The sequence below is a fragment of the Malaclemys terrapin genome, chromosome 5 (assembly GCF_027887155.1).
Source record: "Malaclemys terrapin pileata isolate rMalTer1 chromosome 5, rMalTer1.hap1, whole genome shotgun sequence".
Lineage (NCBI taxonomy): Eukaryota > Metazoa > Chordata > Testudines > Emydidae > Malaclemys > Malaclemys terrapin.
The window spans coordinates 88275897-88290703 of record NC_071509.1 but is presented as its reverse complement, the minus strand read 5'-3'; the positions used below and the strand labels follow the sequence as shown (position 1 = coordinate 88290703).

The window sequence follows — 14807 nt, the reverse complement described above, 5'->3', positions numbered from 1 at the left end:
AGGTGCAGAAGGTCTAATACCGGTCTGCATTAGCCTTTCTTCTTGGAGATGAGGAATTATGATGAATAAAATCCCTTTCCTCGATGTTGAAGTAGTACTGACTCAATGGCACTTATTAGAAAGAGGAAGTCTACCTCCCGTAAGAGTTGCCTCTCGTGACAGTGGTCTCGGAAAAGGGACTAGGACACTATGGTGTAACCAAAGTGGACAGTATCGAGAACCTATTTGTCCATTGTTATTCTCTACTATACATGCAAAAATTGAGCAAAGCATCTACTAAAACAGATCTTGGAAGTGGGAGGACCTTAGGTAAATTCCCATAAAAAGTACTATTTGACAGGCAGTTGTAGCTAGAAAGAGGTGGCACACTCTCCTTGTTCTGCTGCACCCTCTGACACTTACATGGGGATTCATACCCTCTGGTGAAAGAAGGGCTGTGTGTTGGTCTAGGCTGAAAAGGTTGGCTTGTGTATTTCCTTTTGGGCGCTGAGGTGTATATCCTCAGAAAACAGGGGGCTGCCCTTGAATCATTTAATGACTACAATGACTCATCAGTCTGTTGATTTAACAGGCAGTCCCCTTGAAAAGGAAGGCTCCACAGTGGATTGTACTTCCCTGGGGAAACCTGAGGAATAAAGCCAGGACTCCCTGCATATAACATGGGTAGTTGCTATCGATCTAGAGGCTATATCCGCATAGTATACTGCAGCTTGAAGAGATGATCTGGCTATCAGACTACCCTTGTCAATAGGGACTTGGAATTGCACTCTGTCCTCCTGAGGGAGTTTGTCACTAAATTCCAAAGCCTTGAAGTAGTCGCTGAAATCATACTTTGCAATAGTAGTTGGCTATTTAGAATTGTAGGCTGTAGATGTAAATACTTTTCTCCCTAGAAAGTCCAAGCATTTGGCCTCCTTATCTGAGTAAATCTTGTGTGTTGTCATCTACTCCTTTCTGTATAGCCTGAACAACCAGGGAGTTGGGGACACAATGTGTGAAAAGAAACTCTGCTCCCTTAGTAGGAACAAAGTACCTCTTTTCTGCTCTCTTACGAGTGGGTCTCTTGTTGCTGGGATGTTCCATGTCACTTTGGCAGATTCTCGTATAGTATTGTTGACCAGGAATACTATTGTAGTAGGTCCTGTACTCTGCAGAACGTCCAGGAGTTTGTGGAATGACTCAGACTTCCTCCAGGGGAATCTGAAGGGCATCAGCAAATTTCTTAACTGCTCCTGAAACTGTTTGTGATTGTCCAGTGAAGATAGTAATGCTGCTGCAACCGCCTCATCAGGAGAAGACGACCATATGTCTGATTGTACCAGCGGTACTAAGAGAGCCAGCTGTTGTTTTTGCTTCCTCCATAGGCTCTGGAAAGAGTTTAGGTGGGTCCCCTGATTTAGAAGGATGGCGAGAGTTTTGGTAAAAGGATCCAGCATGGGCTGAGGTAGACCTCGTGGCATAGGATACCACACAACCCAGGGGAGCACATCATCTTATATCATCATATTGTGCCTCAGGAAATTCTGGAACCTCTATCAGGGCTGATGACTTTTGGAGGAGGCAGTGGTGGTCCCTCTTCCACAACAGGATCGCGTAACTAAGAAAATGCGGGCTCCATCTCCAAAGGTAGCGCCGTTGGAACCATCAGTGAGGAAATACCCCAACCAGTACAGGGAACAGGAGAACTATTTCTTTCATAACGTTCATGAACAGATATTGTCACAATCTCCCTTGTAAGAATCAGTTCTGATAGGATGGAAGATTCTGGATCCAGCGGGACAGTCATGTCCTCCAAAGTGGGATATTTGCCGCCATGAGGCATCTTCTCCCTCTGAACTTTCAGTGTCTGCTCAGAAGTGTATGTTGGTGCCGACGGTGTCTGGAATGGTCATCTGTCCTTCACCGGTACCGACTGTCATACTGGTCTAAGCTCACGCCCCTTTACTAAACAGTGATGGTCCCACTGCTGCCAACGTTGCCAAAATGGAGGTACTCCTAGTTCTGGCAGCCTGCAGTTTGGTACCATGATCTCGATGGGTTTTTGAGCTTCCCTGCACCAGATATGAAGAGTCACCAGACCTTGAGGTTGTAGGGGAACCAGAACCTCCTCTTAGAAGTGGATCTAGAGGGGGATTTTTCCAAGCCTCAGGGTGAGCCTGACACAAGGAGTCCTTGGCTCTACCTTTGCCTGCTCCTGTATCTGAAGTTGTAGTGCTGGGCAGCACATTCGTCAATGCCATTGCCCGCTGGATGTGGGGGGTCTGCCCAACCCAGATGCAACTTGGGCCTGATAGCGCACTCGATTATATGTTTTCTAAGCCGTAACTCCCATGCTTGATGGGTTCAGGGCGGGAAGAGGTGACTGGTACTTCACTTAGTGCAGACACAAGCTTCTGCGAGTATCAGAGGGGTAGCCGTGTTAGTCTGAATCTGTCAAAAGCAACAGAGGGTCCTGTGGCACCTTTAAGACTAACAGAAGTATTGGGAGCATAAGCTTTCGTGGGTAAGAACCTCACTTCTTCAGATGCAAATCACTGAATGTGAATAGAATTCATGGCCAGTTAAAGTACTACTGAAACCCAAGTGATTAGAAAAGAAGAAATACTACGTCTTTTCAGCCAAATAAGTTAGATATTGTCTACATGAGAAAGTTGAACTGGTATTTACACTGACACAATGAAACTAACATAAAAGGATATGTAGATACTATTTTGATTTAGTTTAAGTTGATGAAGAACATGTTTAACTAATCAAAATAAGCCACTTTTACATTGAAATAAGTGTGTCCACACAGCCTTTTGCATCAGTATTATATTGGTTTAAAAGCTAACTCAAGTAGGTGCAACTTTCTCACGTAGCCAAACCCCTATAGAAAAAAAAATCTATTAAAACCAAAGTGTCTAATAATAAACAGTCAAGAACTCACAAATAAACAGTCAATTTATAAAAACGTTACTAACAAAGTCCAATTAAACAGTGATTACTCTTCAATTAGTGGGATGTTGCATAGAAAAATCCCCCAATGGGGTTAAGGTGTGCAGATGAATCTAAGTGAGCGTAGGTAAATACTAGCAACAATGAAATCAACTGGACTTTGTTAGTCTAGTACTCAAACAACAAGGTAGCAGCTAATTTATAGTACAGAATAACTGTTTGGTGATTTGTGTAATGAAATAATGTAATGCCTCTGTTATATTTGCAAATAAATTGTTAATTTTTAAACATAATTGATAGCAAGTTCACCTTGGTTAGTTTTCAACAATCCCCGAATTAATAGCCTGCTTGGTTTAGGAACACTTTGTGAGGCAATGGACAACTTTTGGTAGTAACCAATATCCAGATATCCATCTCCAAGAGCTGGAGATGGGAGGATAGTGCCCCACTCCACTATGAAAGTATTTTACCTACCAGCGCTGCTATAAGCACACTTAATTCTAGACAATTTCACTTGCAGCAGGTACACAAGAGAAAATATCTACATGCAGAATAGTGCTACCTTTCATTTCCAGGTGCCAGCCTGAAATAGTAGAAGGGGAGGAAGAAGGAAGAGAATGTGAATGCAGTGTTGCTAGGGATTGGAGCACGGGGCCTCATGTCATGACTCAGTATGTGACCTTGAACAAGTCACTCAACCTATTTGCAAACCATTTACCCCACCTTGAAAATGGCTACAATACCCTCACTCTGCATAATTCAAAGGAGTGTTGAGAGCTGCTACACTATACAGACTATCAAAATTTGCATTTGACTGCCCATTGAGCTAACAAGCAACTGTTTTTTGTTTGTTTGTTTTTGGAGATTACAAGTGTGTTTCATAAAGGTAATAGTGTTGATGTACTATACTTCTGTAAGGCATTTGCCATCAAACCACATGATATATTAATTAAGAAAGCAGAACAATACAAAAATAATATGGCACAGATTAAACACTGGTTAATTGAGCAGTCTCAAAATGTAATTGTGAATGGGGAATTAGATCTCACGGAGATTAGAGAGGCTACAAAAAGAGAAAACCCAATAATAATGAGGGATTTCAACTATCCCCATATTTCCTGGGAACATGGCACCATAGGCAAGATGCAGAGATAAAATTTCTAGACAGCATTAATGACTGCTTCTAGGAGCAGCTAGTCCTGGATCCCATGAGGGGAGAGGCAATTCTTGATTTAGTCCTAAGTGGCTCACAGCATCTGGTCCAAGAGGTGAATATAGCTGAATCGCTTGTAATAGCAGCCATAACATAAATAAATTTGACATCTTTGTAATGGAGAAAATACCAAAGAAACCCACCACAGTAGCATTTAACTTCAAAGTGGGGAACTACACAAATATGAGACTAGTTAAACAGAAGTTAAAACAGTCACAAGAGTGAAATGCCTGCAACCAGCGTGATACAGGCTTAAATTAAATGTATAACTGAAATAAAAAAAGCAGTAAGAGGACAAAAAACATGGCCACATGGCTAAACAGAATAAAAGATATGGTTAGAGACAAGCTGACAATTGGAAGACAAATCCTACTGAGTAAAATAGAAAGGAGCATAAATTCTGGCAAGTCTAATGTAAAAGTATAATTAGGCAGGCCAAAAAAGAATTTGAAGAACAACTTGCAAAAGACACAAAAACTACCAGCAAAATTCCGTTTAAGCACATCAGAAACAGGAAGTCTGCCAAACAATTAAGTGGAGCCACTGGACGACTGAGGTTCTAAACAAGCACTCAAGGAAGACAAGGACATTGCAGAGAAACTAAATGAATTTTTATGTGACAAATCCGAGGAACTGTCTCAGACAGAGGTGTTGATAGAGGAGGTTTTGGAACAAACTGATAAATTAAACAATAAGTCGCAAGGACCAGGTGGGATTCACCCAAGTGTCCTAAAGGAACGCAAATATGAAATTGCAGAACTACTAACTTATTGCTTAAATCAGCCTCTGTACCAGATGACTGGCAAATAGCTAATATGATGATGATTTTTTAAAAAGGCTTTAGAGGCGATCCTGGGAATCACAGGCCAGTGAGCCTAACTTCAGTACCAGACAAATTGGCTGAAACTATATAAAGAACAGAATTATTAAACACACATACATGAACCTGATATGTTGAGTCAACACAGCTTTTACAAAGAGAAGTCATACCTCACCAATTAGAATTCCTTGAGGGGGTCAACAAACATGTGGACAAAAGTGTTTTAGCTGATATAGTGTACTTGGACTTTCAGAAAGCCTTTGGCAGGGTCACACACCAAAGGCTTTCAGCAAAGTAAGCAGTCATGGGATAAGAAGGAAGGTCCAATAACTGGTTAAAAGATAGGAAATAAGGAATAGGAATAAATGGTCAGTTTTCACAATGGAAAACAGTAAATAGAGTGGTCTCCCAAGGATCTCTACTTGGACCAGTGCTCATCAGCACATTCATAAATGAGCTGGAAAAAGGGTAACAGAGAAGTGGCAAAGTTTGCAGATGACACTAAATTACTCAAGATAGTTAAGTCCAAAGCAGACTGTGAAGAGTTACAAAGGGATCTCACAAAACCAGGCAACAAAATGGCAGATTAAATTCAACGTTGATAAATACAAAGTAATACACATTAGAAAACAATCACAACTGTATATAGAAAATGATGAGGTCTAAATTAGCTGTTACCACTCCAGAAAGAGATTGTGAAGTAATTGTGGATAGTTCTCTGAAAACAGCTGCTCAATGTGCAGCAACAGTCAAAAAAGCTAATAATTAGGGCTGTCAATTAATCGCAGTTAACTCATGTGATTAACTCAAAAAAAATCAATCACAATTAATCGCACTGTTAAACAACAGAATACCAACTGAAGTTTATTAAATATTTTGGATGTTTTTCTACATTTTCAAATATATTGATTTCTATTACAACATAGAATAGAATTTGTTTTTTACAGTGCAAATATTTGTAATAAAAATAAATACAAAGTGAGCACTGTACAATTTGTATTGTGTTGTAATTGAAATCAATATATTTGAAAATGTAGAAAATATCCCAAAATATTTAAATAAATGGTATTTATTATTGTTTAATCACATATTTAATTGTGCTTAATTTTTTTAATCGCTTGACAGCCCTACTAATAATGTTAGGAACCAGTAGGAAAGGGATAGATAATAAAACAGAAAATACAATTTCATTATATAAAGCCCTGGTACACTCACACTGAATATTGTGCACCATTCTGGTCATCTCATCTCAAAAAGATATATTATAATTGGAAAAAGTACAGAGAAGGGCAACAAAAATGACTAGGGGTATGGAATAGCTGTTATAAGAGAGATTAAAAAGACTAGGACTGTTCAACTCAGGGAATAAACAACTGAGGGGAGATAAGATGGAGGTCTATAAAATCATGAACTGTGTGGAGAAAGTGAATAAGGGAATGTTATTTACCCGTTCATGTGTTATGTGAAGCAGGCATCACCCAATGAAATTAATAGGCAACAGGTTTAAAACAAACACAAGGAAGTACTTCTTCACACAAGGCACAATCAATCTGTGGAATTCATTATCAGGGGATGTTGTGAAGCCAAAACTATAACTGGGTTCAAAAAGAATTAGATAATTCATGGAGGATAGATCCATCAATAGCAATTAGCATAGATAGTCAGGGACACAACTGCACGCTCTGAGTGTCCCTAAACCTACAACTGCTAGAAGCTTGGACTGGACAACAGGAGGTGGATCATTTGATAAATTGCTCTGTTCTGTTCATTCCCTCTGAAGCATCTGGCACCACCAATTATGGGAAGACAGGATACTTGGCTAGATGGATCATTGACCTGTCTCATTATGACCATTCTTATGGAATCATCATCAAGAGGCTGTACAGTAACTCCTCACTTAAAGTCGTCCCGGTTAACGTTGCTACGTTGCTGATCAATTAGGGAACATGCTCATTTAAAGTTGTGTAATGCTCCCTTCTAACGTCATTTGGCAGCCGCCTGCTTTGTCTACTGTTTGCAGAAAGAGCAACCCCTTGCAGCTAGCTGGTGGGGGCTTGGAACCAGGGTGGACCAGCAGCCCCCCCATCAGCTCCCCCTAAGTTCCCTGTGCAGCAGCTGCCCAGCAGGCTAGCAACTGCAGCTGTCCCTCGCCCCCACTGCCATATGCTATTCCTGCCCTCTGCCTTGGAGCTGCTCCCCGAGACTCCTGCTTGCTGTGCGGGGGGGGGGGGGGGGGAGGGGAGGGGAGGGGAGGGGGGGAAGGGAAGGAAGAGGGGAGCTAATGTCAGGGTGTCCCCCTCCCCCCTACTCCTGCACCCCGCTTACCCCATCTTCCATAGAGCAGGGGGGACACATCAGGGCTCAGGACGGAGGGAGCTTGCAGCAGCTGCAATCTCAGCAAGCTGATCTATTTAACAAGGCAGTGTACTTAAAGGGGAAATGCGCATATCTCCCTCCATTCCTGCTGCCTTGTAGAGAGAGAGTTAACCCTTGAGGGTTCAGCCAAGTGCTAGTTCATCATTTAGCAGTAAGGGAAATACTCTACCCTCTGACTCCTCCACCTCAACCAAGCTTCACACTCATCATCACGATGTACCAGTATTAAATTGTTTGTTTAAAACAGAGAGAGAGAGAGAGAGAGAGAGAATGTGTGTGTACATACACACACACACACCTTTTGTCTGTTGAAAAAAAATTCTCTGGAACCAACCCCATCATTTACATTAATTCTTATGGGGAAATTGGATTCACTTAACATCATTTCGCTTAAAGTTGCATTTTTCAGGAACATAACTACAACATTAAGTGAGGAGTTACTGTACTTCTAGCGTGGTCCTATAGGATCAGCTCTTGGCCCTTAACTATTTAACGTTTTTATCAATAACCTGGAAGAAAAAATCATTACTGATTAAGTTTGCTAATAACACAAGGATTGGGGAAATAGTAAATAATAAAGAGAAAAGGTCACTAATACAGAGCAATCTAGATTGATTGATAAGCTGGGTGAAAGTTTTTGTTCTCTGTTTGTACAGCGCCTAGCATAGTGGGGTACTGGTACATGCCTGGGGCTCCTAGGCACTCACGATCACAAATAAAATATTCATTTAAATTCAGCCAAATGTAAAGTCACATCTATGAATAAAGAATGTAGGTAACATTAATAGACTGGGGGGCTCTATCCTGCAAAGCAGTGATTTTGAAAGAGTTTTAAGAGTTATGGTGGATAATCAGCTAACCATGAGCTCCCAGTACTGTGGCCAAAAGAGCTAATGTCATCTTGGATATGTAAACAGGAGAACATCAAGTGGAAGCAAGGAGGTGATTTTACCTCTATGTTTGACGCTGGACACAGTAGTAAGTAGTGGTCATGCCAGTTCTGGCATCCATATTTCAAGAAGGATGCTGACAAACTGGAGAGGGTTCTGAGAAGAGCCATGAGAATAACTATAAGGCATATTTTCCAACAATGACAGATCCAAAGAGCTCAATCTATTTATTTTATCAAAAAGAAGGTTAAGGGGTGACTCGATCATAGTTTATAACTACCTACAATGGGAACAAAAGGAGAGGGATAGCTTGGTGGTTTGAGCCTTGGCCTGCTAAACGTGGGGTTGTGAGTTCAATCCTTGAGAGGGGATCTGGGGCAAAAATCAGTACTTGGTCCTGCTAGTGAAGGCAGGGGGCTGGACTTGATGACCTTTCAGGGTCCCTTCCAGCTCTATGAGATAGGTATAAAAATTTGACTATGGGCTACTGAATCTAGTAGACAAAGGTTTAACAAGATCCAAGGACAAGGTGAAGCTAGACAAGTTTAGACTAGAAATAAAATGCAACTTTCTAAGTTTGAGGATAATTAATCATTGGAACAACTTACCAAAGTCTGTGGTGGATTCTCCATTACTGACAATTTTTAAATCAAAATCAGATATTTTTCTTAAAAATATGGTCTAGTTCAAACCACAAATTAACTCAGGAAAGTTCTATGGCCTCTTATGCAGGTCAGACTAGGTTATCACAATGGCCTTATACTTAGGGCTCTTTGTTTACAGTTTTTATTTTATTTAATTTTTCCCAGGAATTTATTAGTGTTTATTACCACAACAACAAAAACAGATGAAAGTCAGTGCAAAAACTAAATATCTATTTTGGTAGATGGAAAGATGGGAGGAAGTATTGAGTAGATTAATGCTTTGAATTACCATTCATCAATGTGGTTTGCTCCAGAACTAAAAGGAAACTGAAAATACACCTCTACTCAGATATAACGCTGTCCCCGGGAGCCAAAAAATCTTACCATGTTATATCGAACTTGCTTTGATCCGCCGGAGTGCGCAGCCCCGCCCCCCTGGAGCACTGCTTTACCCTGTTATATCCGAATTTGTGTTATACCGGGTTAGAGGTGTACAATGCCACCCCTCTATAAGAAAACAATATATCTTTAATCCCCAAATAAAACTTAATTTGAATAAACAGTTTACTGTTGTAGACTTAGAACTATTAGCCTATAAATATTTACATTTAATAATTGGCACACCATTTGCAGTACAACTACATCCTTTTCTCCTGTTCTCCCCCCCCCCCCCCAAACTTTTGGATATTTCCTTGTGTTCTGAAACTTATTCTGATACAGATTTTCCTTTTCTTCCCATTTTAGTATATCAAATCTTTAAAGTTATCTGCTAGCAGCTTGAAAGGTGTACGTGGTGGGCGTGAGATTCATCAGTACGTTCAGATGTGCATGCACTTCAGAGCTTGTGTGTGTGCCCGTTTGTTCATTTTGTGCAGCTTTTGGACTAATATATAGCCTTACTTCAACAGGCAGCTTTTCACATACACAGACTAATGTATTATCGTAATACATGTACCTCGTGCAATGTACTGTATTTTCCTAATAAAACAAGTTATTTCATATATATTTGAATGATACAAAAGTAGGGTGAAAAAAAATCAGAAAAAAAATGAATACTACTTTTTGTAAAACCTGGGAAATTTTTGGTAAAAACTGGTTTAAACTGAAAACAAAGGGGCTTACTTATAATACTCTATGGATCAATGAATACAGCTCTACATTACCATTATGAAAAAGTTAGGGAAAAAATGTACTGTGTTCTTGCTCTTTACGGGCCCAATCCTGTAGTACTTATACAGATAAAATTCTCATTAAAGTCAGTGGGAGTTATAGCTACACAAGGGCTGCAGAATTTGTTCCCTGGATTCTGCTACTCAGCCTAAAATACCCAATATATTATCATGTTTCCATATTGATTTAAGAAACTTGGAGAAAACAAACCTAACTTTAAATTTAGGAACAGGGGTCTCATCCAGTATGGGAACTCCTGAAGTCCCTCTAGTCCAGTATCCTGGCTCCAACAGTGGCCAGTAGCAGAAGCTTTAGAGGAACAAAGAAATTTGTTCATAGTGCAGATACAGACAGGTATTGGAGTATCCAGGTACTTCTGTAACCATTACGGACGGCTGGTCAGAGCTCAGGACAGAGTCATGAGATCTAGATTCTAATTCTGACTTCCACTAGCTCACTGTGTAACCTTCGACCATTCACTACCCCATCTCCTGTGCCTCAATTTCTTCATCAGTAAGAAGTTAGAATGTGTCCACAAAATGCTTTGAGATACACGGATGAAAAACTAATATAAGTATTTGAGACTCCACTCCTAGCTGGATGCAGCCAACATTTTTTCTAGAAGACTAACATAGTAGGGATTAGAATTATGGCTATGACGTGCTGGAGCAGGCTCACAGCAACCTTTGTTAAAATTCCTCCATCAAATTGAAGGGTTGGGGGTTTCCCTGGCTCTGATGGAGCATGTTCTTCATCTAGATACTGCTAATTATCCATGCCATAGATATCTTAATGAAACCCAGAGGAAGGGGAAAAAAAGATTTTCTGAAAAGAAAGCCTTTTCTCTATTTGGGAATGCACAAAACCGAACTAAGTATGAGGTATCTTGATTCAGTTTCATTGGGGGGAGGCAGGGGAGAAGATCCCCTCAGGCTCTCATACAAAATCTTAATGCACATACTCCACTTGAAACCATAGAACGTGAGCACAGCTACTCTATCAGTATATCTGATCTATTTTACTGGAATAGAGTACCAACATTTACAGCATGCATGCTTGAATATGTAGAATCTGGTTGCCAAGTGGTATTGCCTTCATTCTTGGTTAGGAGAAAGCATTTTTGTTGAAAATGGGAACACACATTCATTCCCCAGTTCCTCACCCCTTCTGGCACGTACACAGAGCCCTGGTAACAAGGATTTTATTGCAGATTAAAAGGAAACATTTTCATGGGAGCTGCTTGTTAAACATTGGCAGCATATCACTAAGTCAATATTGATATATCAGTTTTTAAATGCTCTATTGATGTTCACATTTGTATATCTTTGCTAACTGTTCCCAAGGCAAATTCAGAATCCCCCGTGACATAAAATTTTTAATAAATCTGTGGGATTTGACCCCTAGTAATAAGGACAAATTTTGAAAGATGTTTCAACGTGGCCTCTGTACATGCACGTGCTTGAGTCACCAGTAAATGCAATTTTTGAGCATTATTGCTGGTGTACAAAGTAGTGAAGTTTACATATGCAAATTCTATACTTGTATACCCAAGCGCTCAAAAGTTGCATCCATGCAAACAAGGGGCACAATTCAAAATCTGGACCATAGCGACCATTACTTGAAATTGTCCACCAGCTTTCCAGAAGGCTTCTTATTTCTAACATAATAAAGCTATAAAAGCAGCCCCACAAATAGTTATATGCAAAAACAAGTCATGTCCAAAGGCACTTGCACAAGTGCACCTTAAAAATGTATCCCTATTACTTGGGATCCTTCCCACCTCCACTGAACCAATATAGAGACTTACACTGACTACTCCTGCAGCCTTACAATTCAAGTATGAACAGCTTTAAATTACCTGCTAGCACTTTTAAAACTATGCAATATTTCTACTGATTCTTTTATTTTTTTTTAAAACAGGAAGGCTGTGCTTCATATTGATGTAGTAAATTAATATAGGATATGAGAAATTACAGTAAAAATATAACTTTTATTCAAGTTGTGTAATGGCTTATTAACTCCATTCGTATTTAGCAGATGACAAGATGTTTAGCTAAGTCTATAGTATCCAGTAAGTGAACTAAATGTATTTGTCTCATCCAAAAAGTAAATAACCATATAGCAAGTCACATATGTTTATTTGTTCACATGAAAAATAAAAAGTCTGGATCTTATTTAAGTCTTCTGTTTGGTTTCAGGAAGACAGCAGAATGACCGATGAAGTTCTGAAACCGCTTTGGGAATTAGTTTTAGGTGAGGCCATACCATTACTGTGTCTCTATGGAATATTGTTTATGGGGGCTCAGCCATAAATGCCTGAAGTTCACTCACATTTCCGGCCAATGCAATAACAACTAGGCAGACCATATTCAGAGTGAAGTGATGTAAAGAGCATTCTGAGAGAGGTTCAAATGGAATCTCCATGAGTTTCATGACTATACAGAAATCTCAGGCAGGAGTAGGTTCTCTGACTTGCGGGAAGTGTGTAATAGCCCTTTGAGAATCAACAACAAACATGGGATGAGAAAAGAAAGTATGACTGTACAGGCAGTCAGCAGGCTGAATTCACACAAGATTAAAAAGGGAGATCTTTGTTCAGCCCTATTAAAGTGCAATAAGTTGTCAAGGACCTTCGGTATCAAGATCTGGACTGGGTCCAGAACATTTTGGGCTGCCCGTATCAAGAACCTCTTCCATTTAAAAGACTAACTCCTTCTGGTAAATGTTTTCTTGTTCTGTATCAGGATTTCCTGGACCCCAAGGGAGCAGTCTCTGTCCGTGGTACTCAGCTAACCAACAGCCATGCCATTAGCTTCAGCAACTTTGGTCTGGATGAAATATCTGTCCATGATGCTGTCAGATCAGAACCAGGTGGTCTGGAAGCTAGATCAGAGGCTGACTGGACATATGGAGATCTGTCAGCCAAACTGCCTTGGCCAGTACAGAGCTACAAGAACTATCGTGGCTTTGTCCCTCAATCTTGGAAATTACCCTGGGAATCAGTAGAAAGGCATAAAGCAGGCCTCTGTTCCATTGCAGGAGGAAGGTGTCTGACAACAATCTTGAACTCAGGCTTCCTCTGAAACAATAATCCTGACACTTGGCTATGTCTATACTACATTTCACTGGCAGCGGCGTGTAACGTAGGTGTAGCTGCACACCACAGCGAAAACCAGGCTGCATCTATAGTGTGGTGTGTAGCTATACATATTAGCGAAAGGCTTTGGCATAGGGGAGGCAGTGGGGAAAGGCTAACTTTCCCCAATGCCTCCTCCTGACTGGAGACTTTCCCTGCTGCTTTCCTCCTGCCAGAGCCTTTTCTTAGGCCTGGTCTACACTATGACTTTAATTCGGATTTAGCAGCGTTAATTCGAATTAACCCTGCACCCGTCCACACAACGACGCAATTTAATTCGAAATAAAGGGCTCATTAAATCGATTTCTGTACTCCACCCCGACGAGCGGAGTAGCGCCAAAATCTATTTTAGTATTTCGAGTTAGGGTTAGTGTGGCCGCAATGCGATGGTATTGGCCTCCGGGAGCTATCCCACAGTGCACCATTGTGACCGCTCTGGACAGCAATCTGAACTCGGATGCACTGGCCAGGTAGGCAGGAAAAGCCCCGGGAACATTTGAATTTCATTTCCTGTTTGCCCAGCGTGGAGAGCAAAGGTGACCACAGATAGCTCATCAGCACAGGTAGCCATGCAGGCCGATAATCGAAAAAGAGCACCAGCATGGAGCGTATGGGAGGTACTGGATCTGATCGCTATATCGGGAGAGGATTCAGTGCTAGCAGAACTTCGTTCTAAAAGACGAAATGCAAAAACTTTTGAAAAAATCTCCAAGGGCATGATGGAGAGAGGCCACAATAGGGACTCAGATCAGTGCAGCGTGAAAGTCAAGGAGCTCAGACAAGCCTATCAAAAAACAAAGGAGGCAAACGGTCGCTCCGGGTCAGAGTCGCGGACATGCCGCTTCTACGCCGAGCTGCATGCAATTCTAGGGGGGGCTGCCACCACTACCCCACCTGTGACCGTGGATTCTGGGTCGGGGATAGTCTCATCAGCTACACCTGAGGATTCTGCGGACGGGGAAGAGGAGGAGGAGGAGGAGGACGAGCTTGCAGAGAGCACCCAGCACTCCGTTCTCCCCAACAGCCAGGATCTTTTTCTCAGCCTGACTGAAGTACCCTCCCAAGCCAGTATCCAAGACCATGACCCCATAGAAGGGACCTCAGGTGAGTTTACCTTTTAAAATATAAAACTTGTTTTAAAAGCAAGCATTTTTAATGATTACTTTGCCCTGAGGACTTGGGGTGCATTTGCGGCCAGTACAGCTACTGGAAAAGTCTGTTAACGTGTCTGGGGATGGAGCGGAAATCCTCCAGGGACATCTCCATGAAGCTCTCCTGGAGGTACTCCAAAAGCCTTGCCACAAGGTTTCTGGGCAGTGCAGCCTTATTCCGTCCTCCATGGTAGGACACTTGACCACGCCATGCCTGCAGCAAGTAATCTGGTATCATTGCCTGACAAAGCCTGGCAGCGTATGGTCCCGGTGTTTGCTGGCATTCAAGCAACATCCATTCTTTATCTTGCTGTGTGATCCTCAGGAGAGTGATATCACTCATGGTAACCTGGTTGAAATATGGGAACTTAATTAAGGGGACAGAGGAGGCCGTTCCTACTGGGCTGTTTGCCTGTGGCTGAAAAGAAATCCTTCCCTGCAGTTAGCCAAGCGCAGGGGGGTGCGGTAATTGG

The 14807-nt window shown here is 41.4% G+C and overlaps 1 protein-coding gene across 6 annotated transcripts in view; it reads right to left on the bottom strand.

Moving 5' to 3' along the window:
* The window catches only part of ANAPC10 (anaphase promoting complex subunit 10), a 66169-nt gene that overhangs the window by 24684 nt on the left and 26678 nt on the right, over positions 1–14807 (bottom strand). Inside the window, exon 5 of one of the 6 annotated variants that reach the window (XM_054029180.1) lies at positions 8302–8389. The exons of the other annotated variants lie outside the window; for them this stretch is intronic. Coding sequence (XP_053885155.1) covers positions 8333–8389 — 57 coding nt within the window. The 3' untranslated portion in view covers positions 8302–8332. Of the gene's footprint in view, positions 1–8301; positions 8390–14807 lie in introns of those variants that run through there. 6 annotated transcript variants of the gene reach the window in all.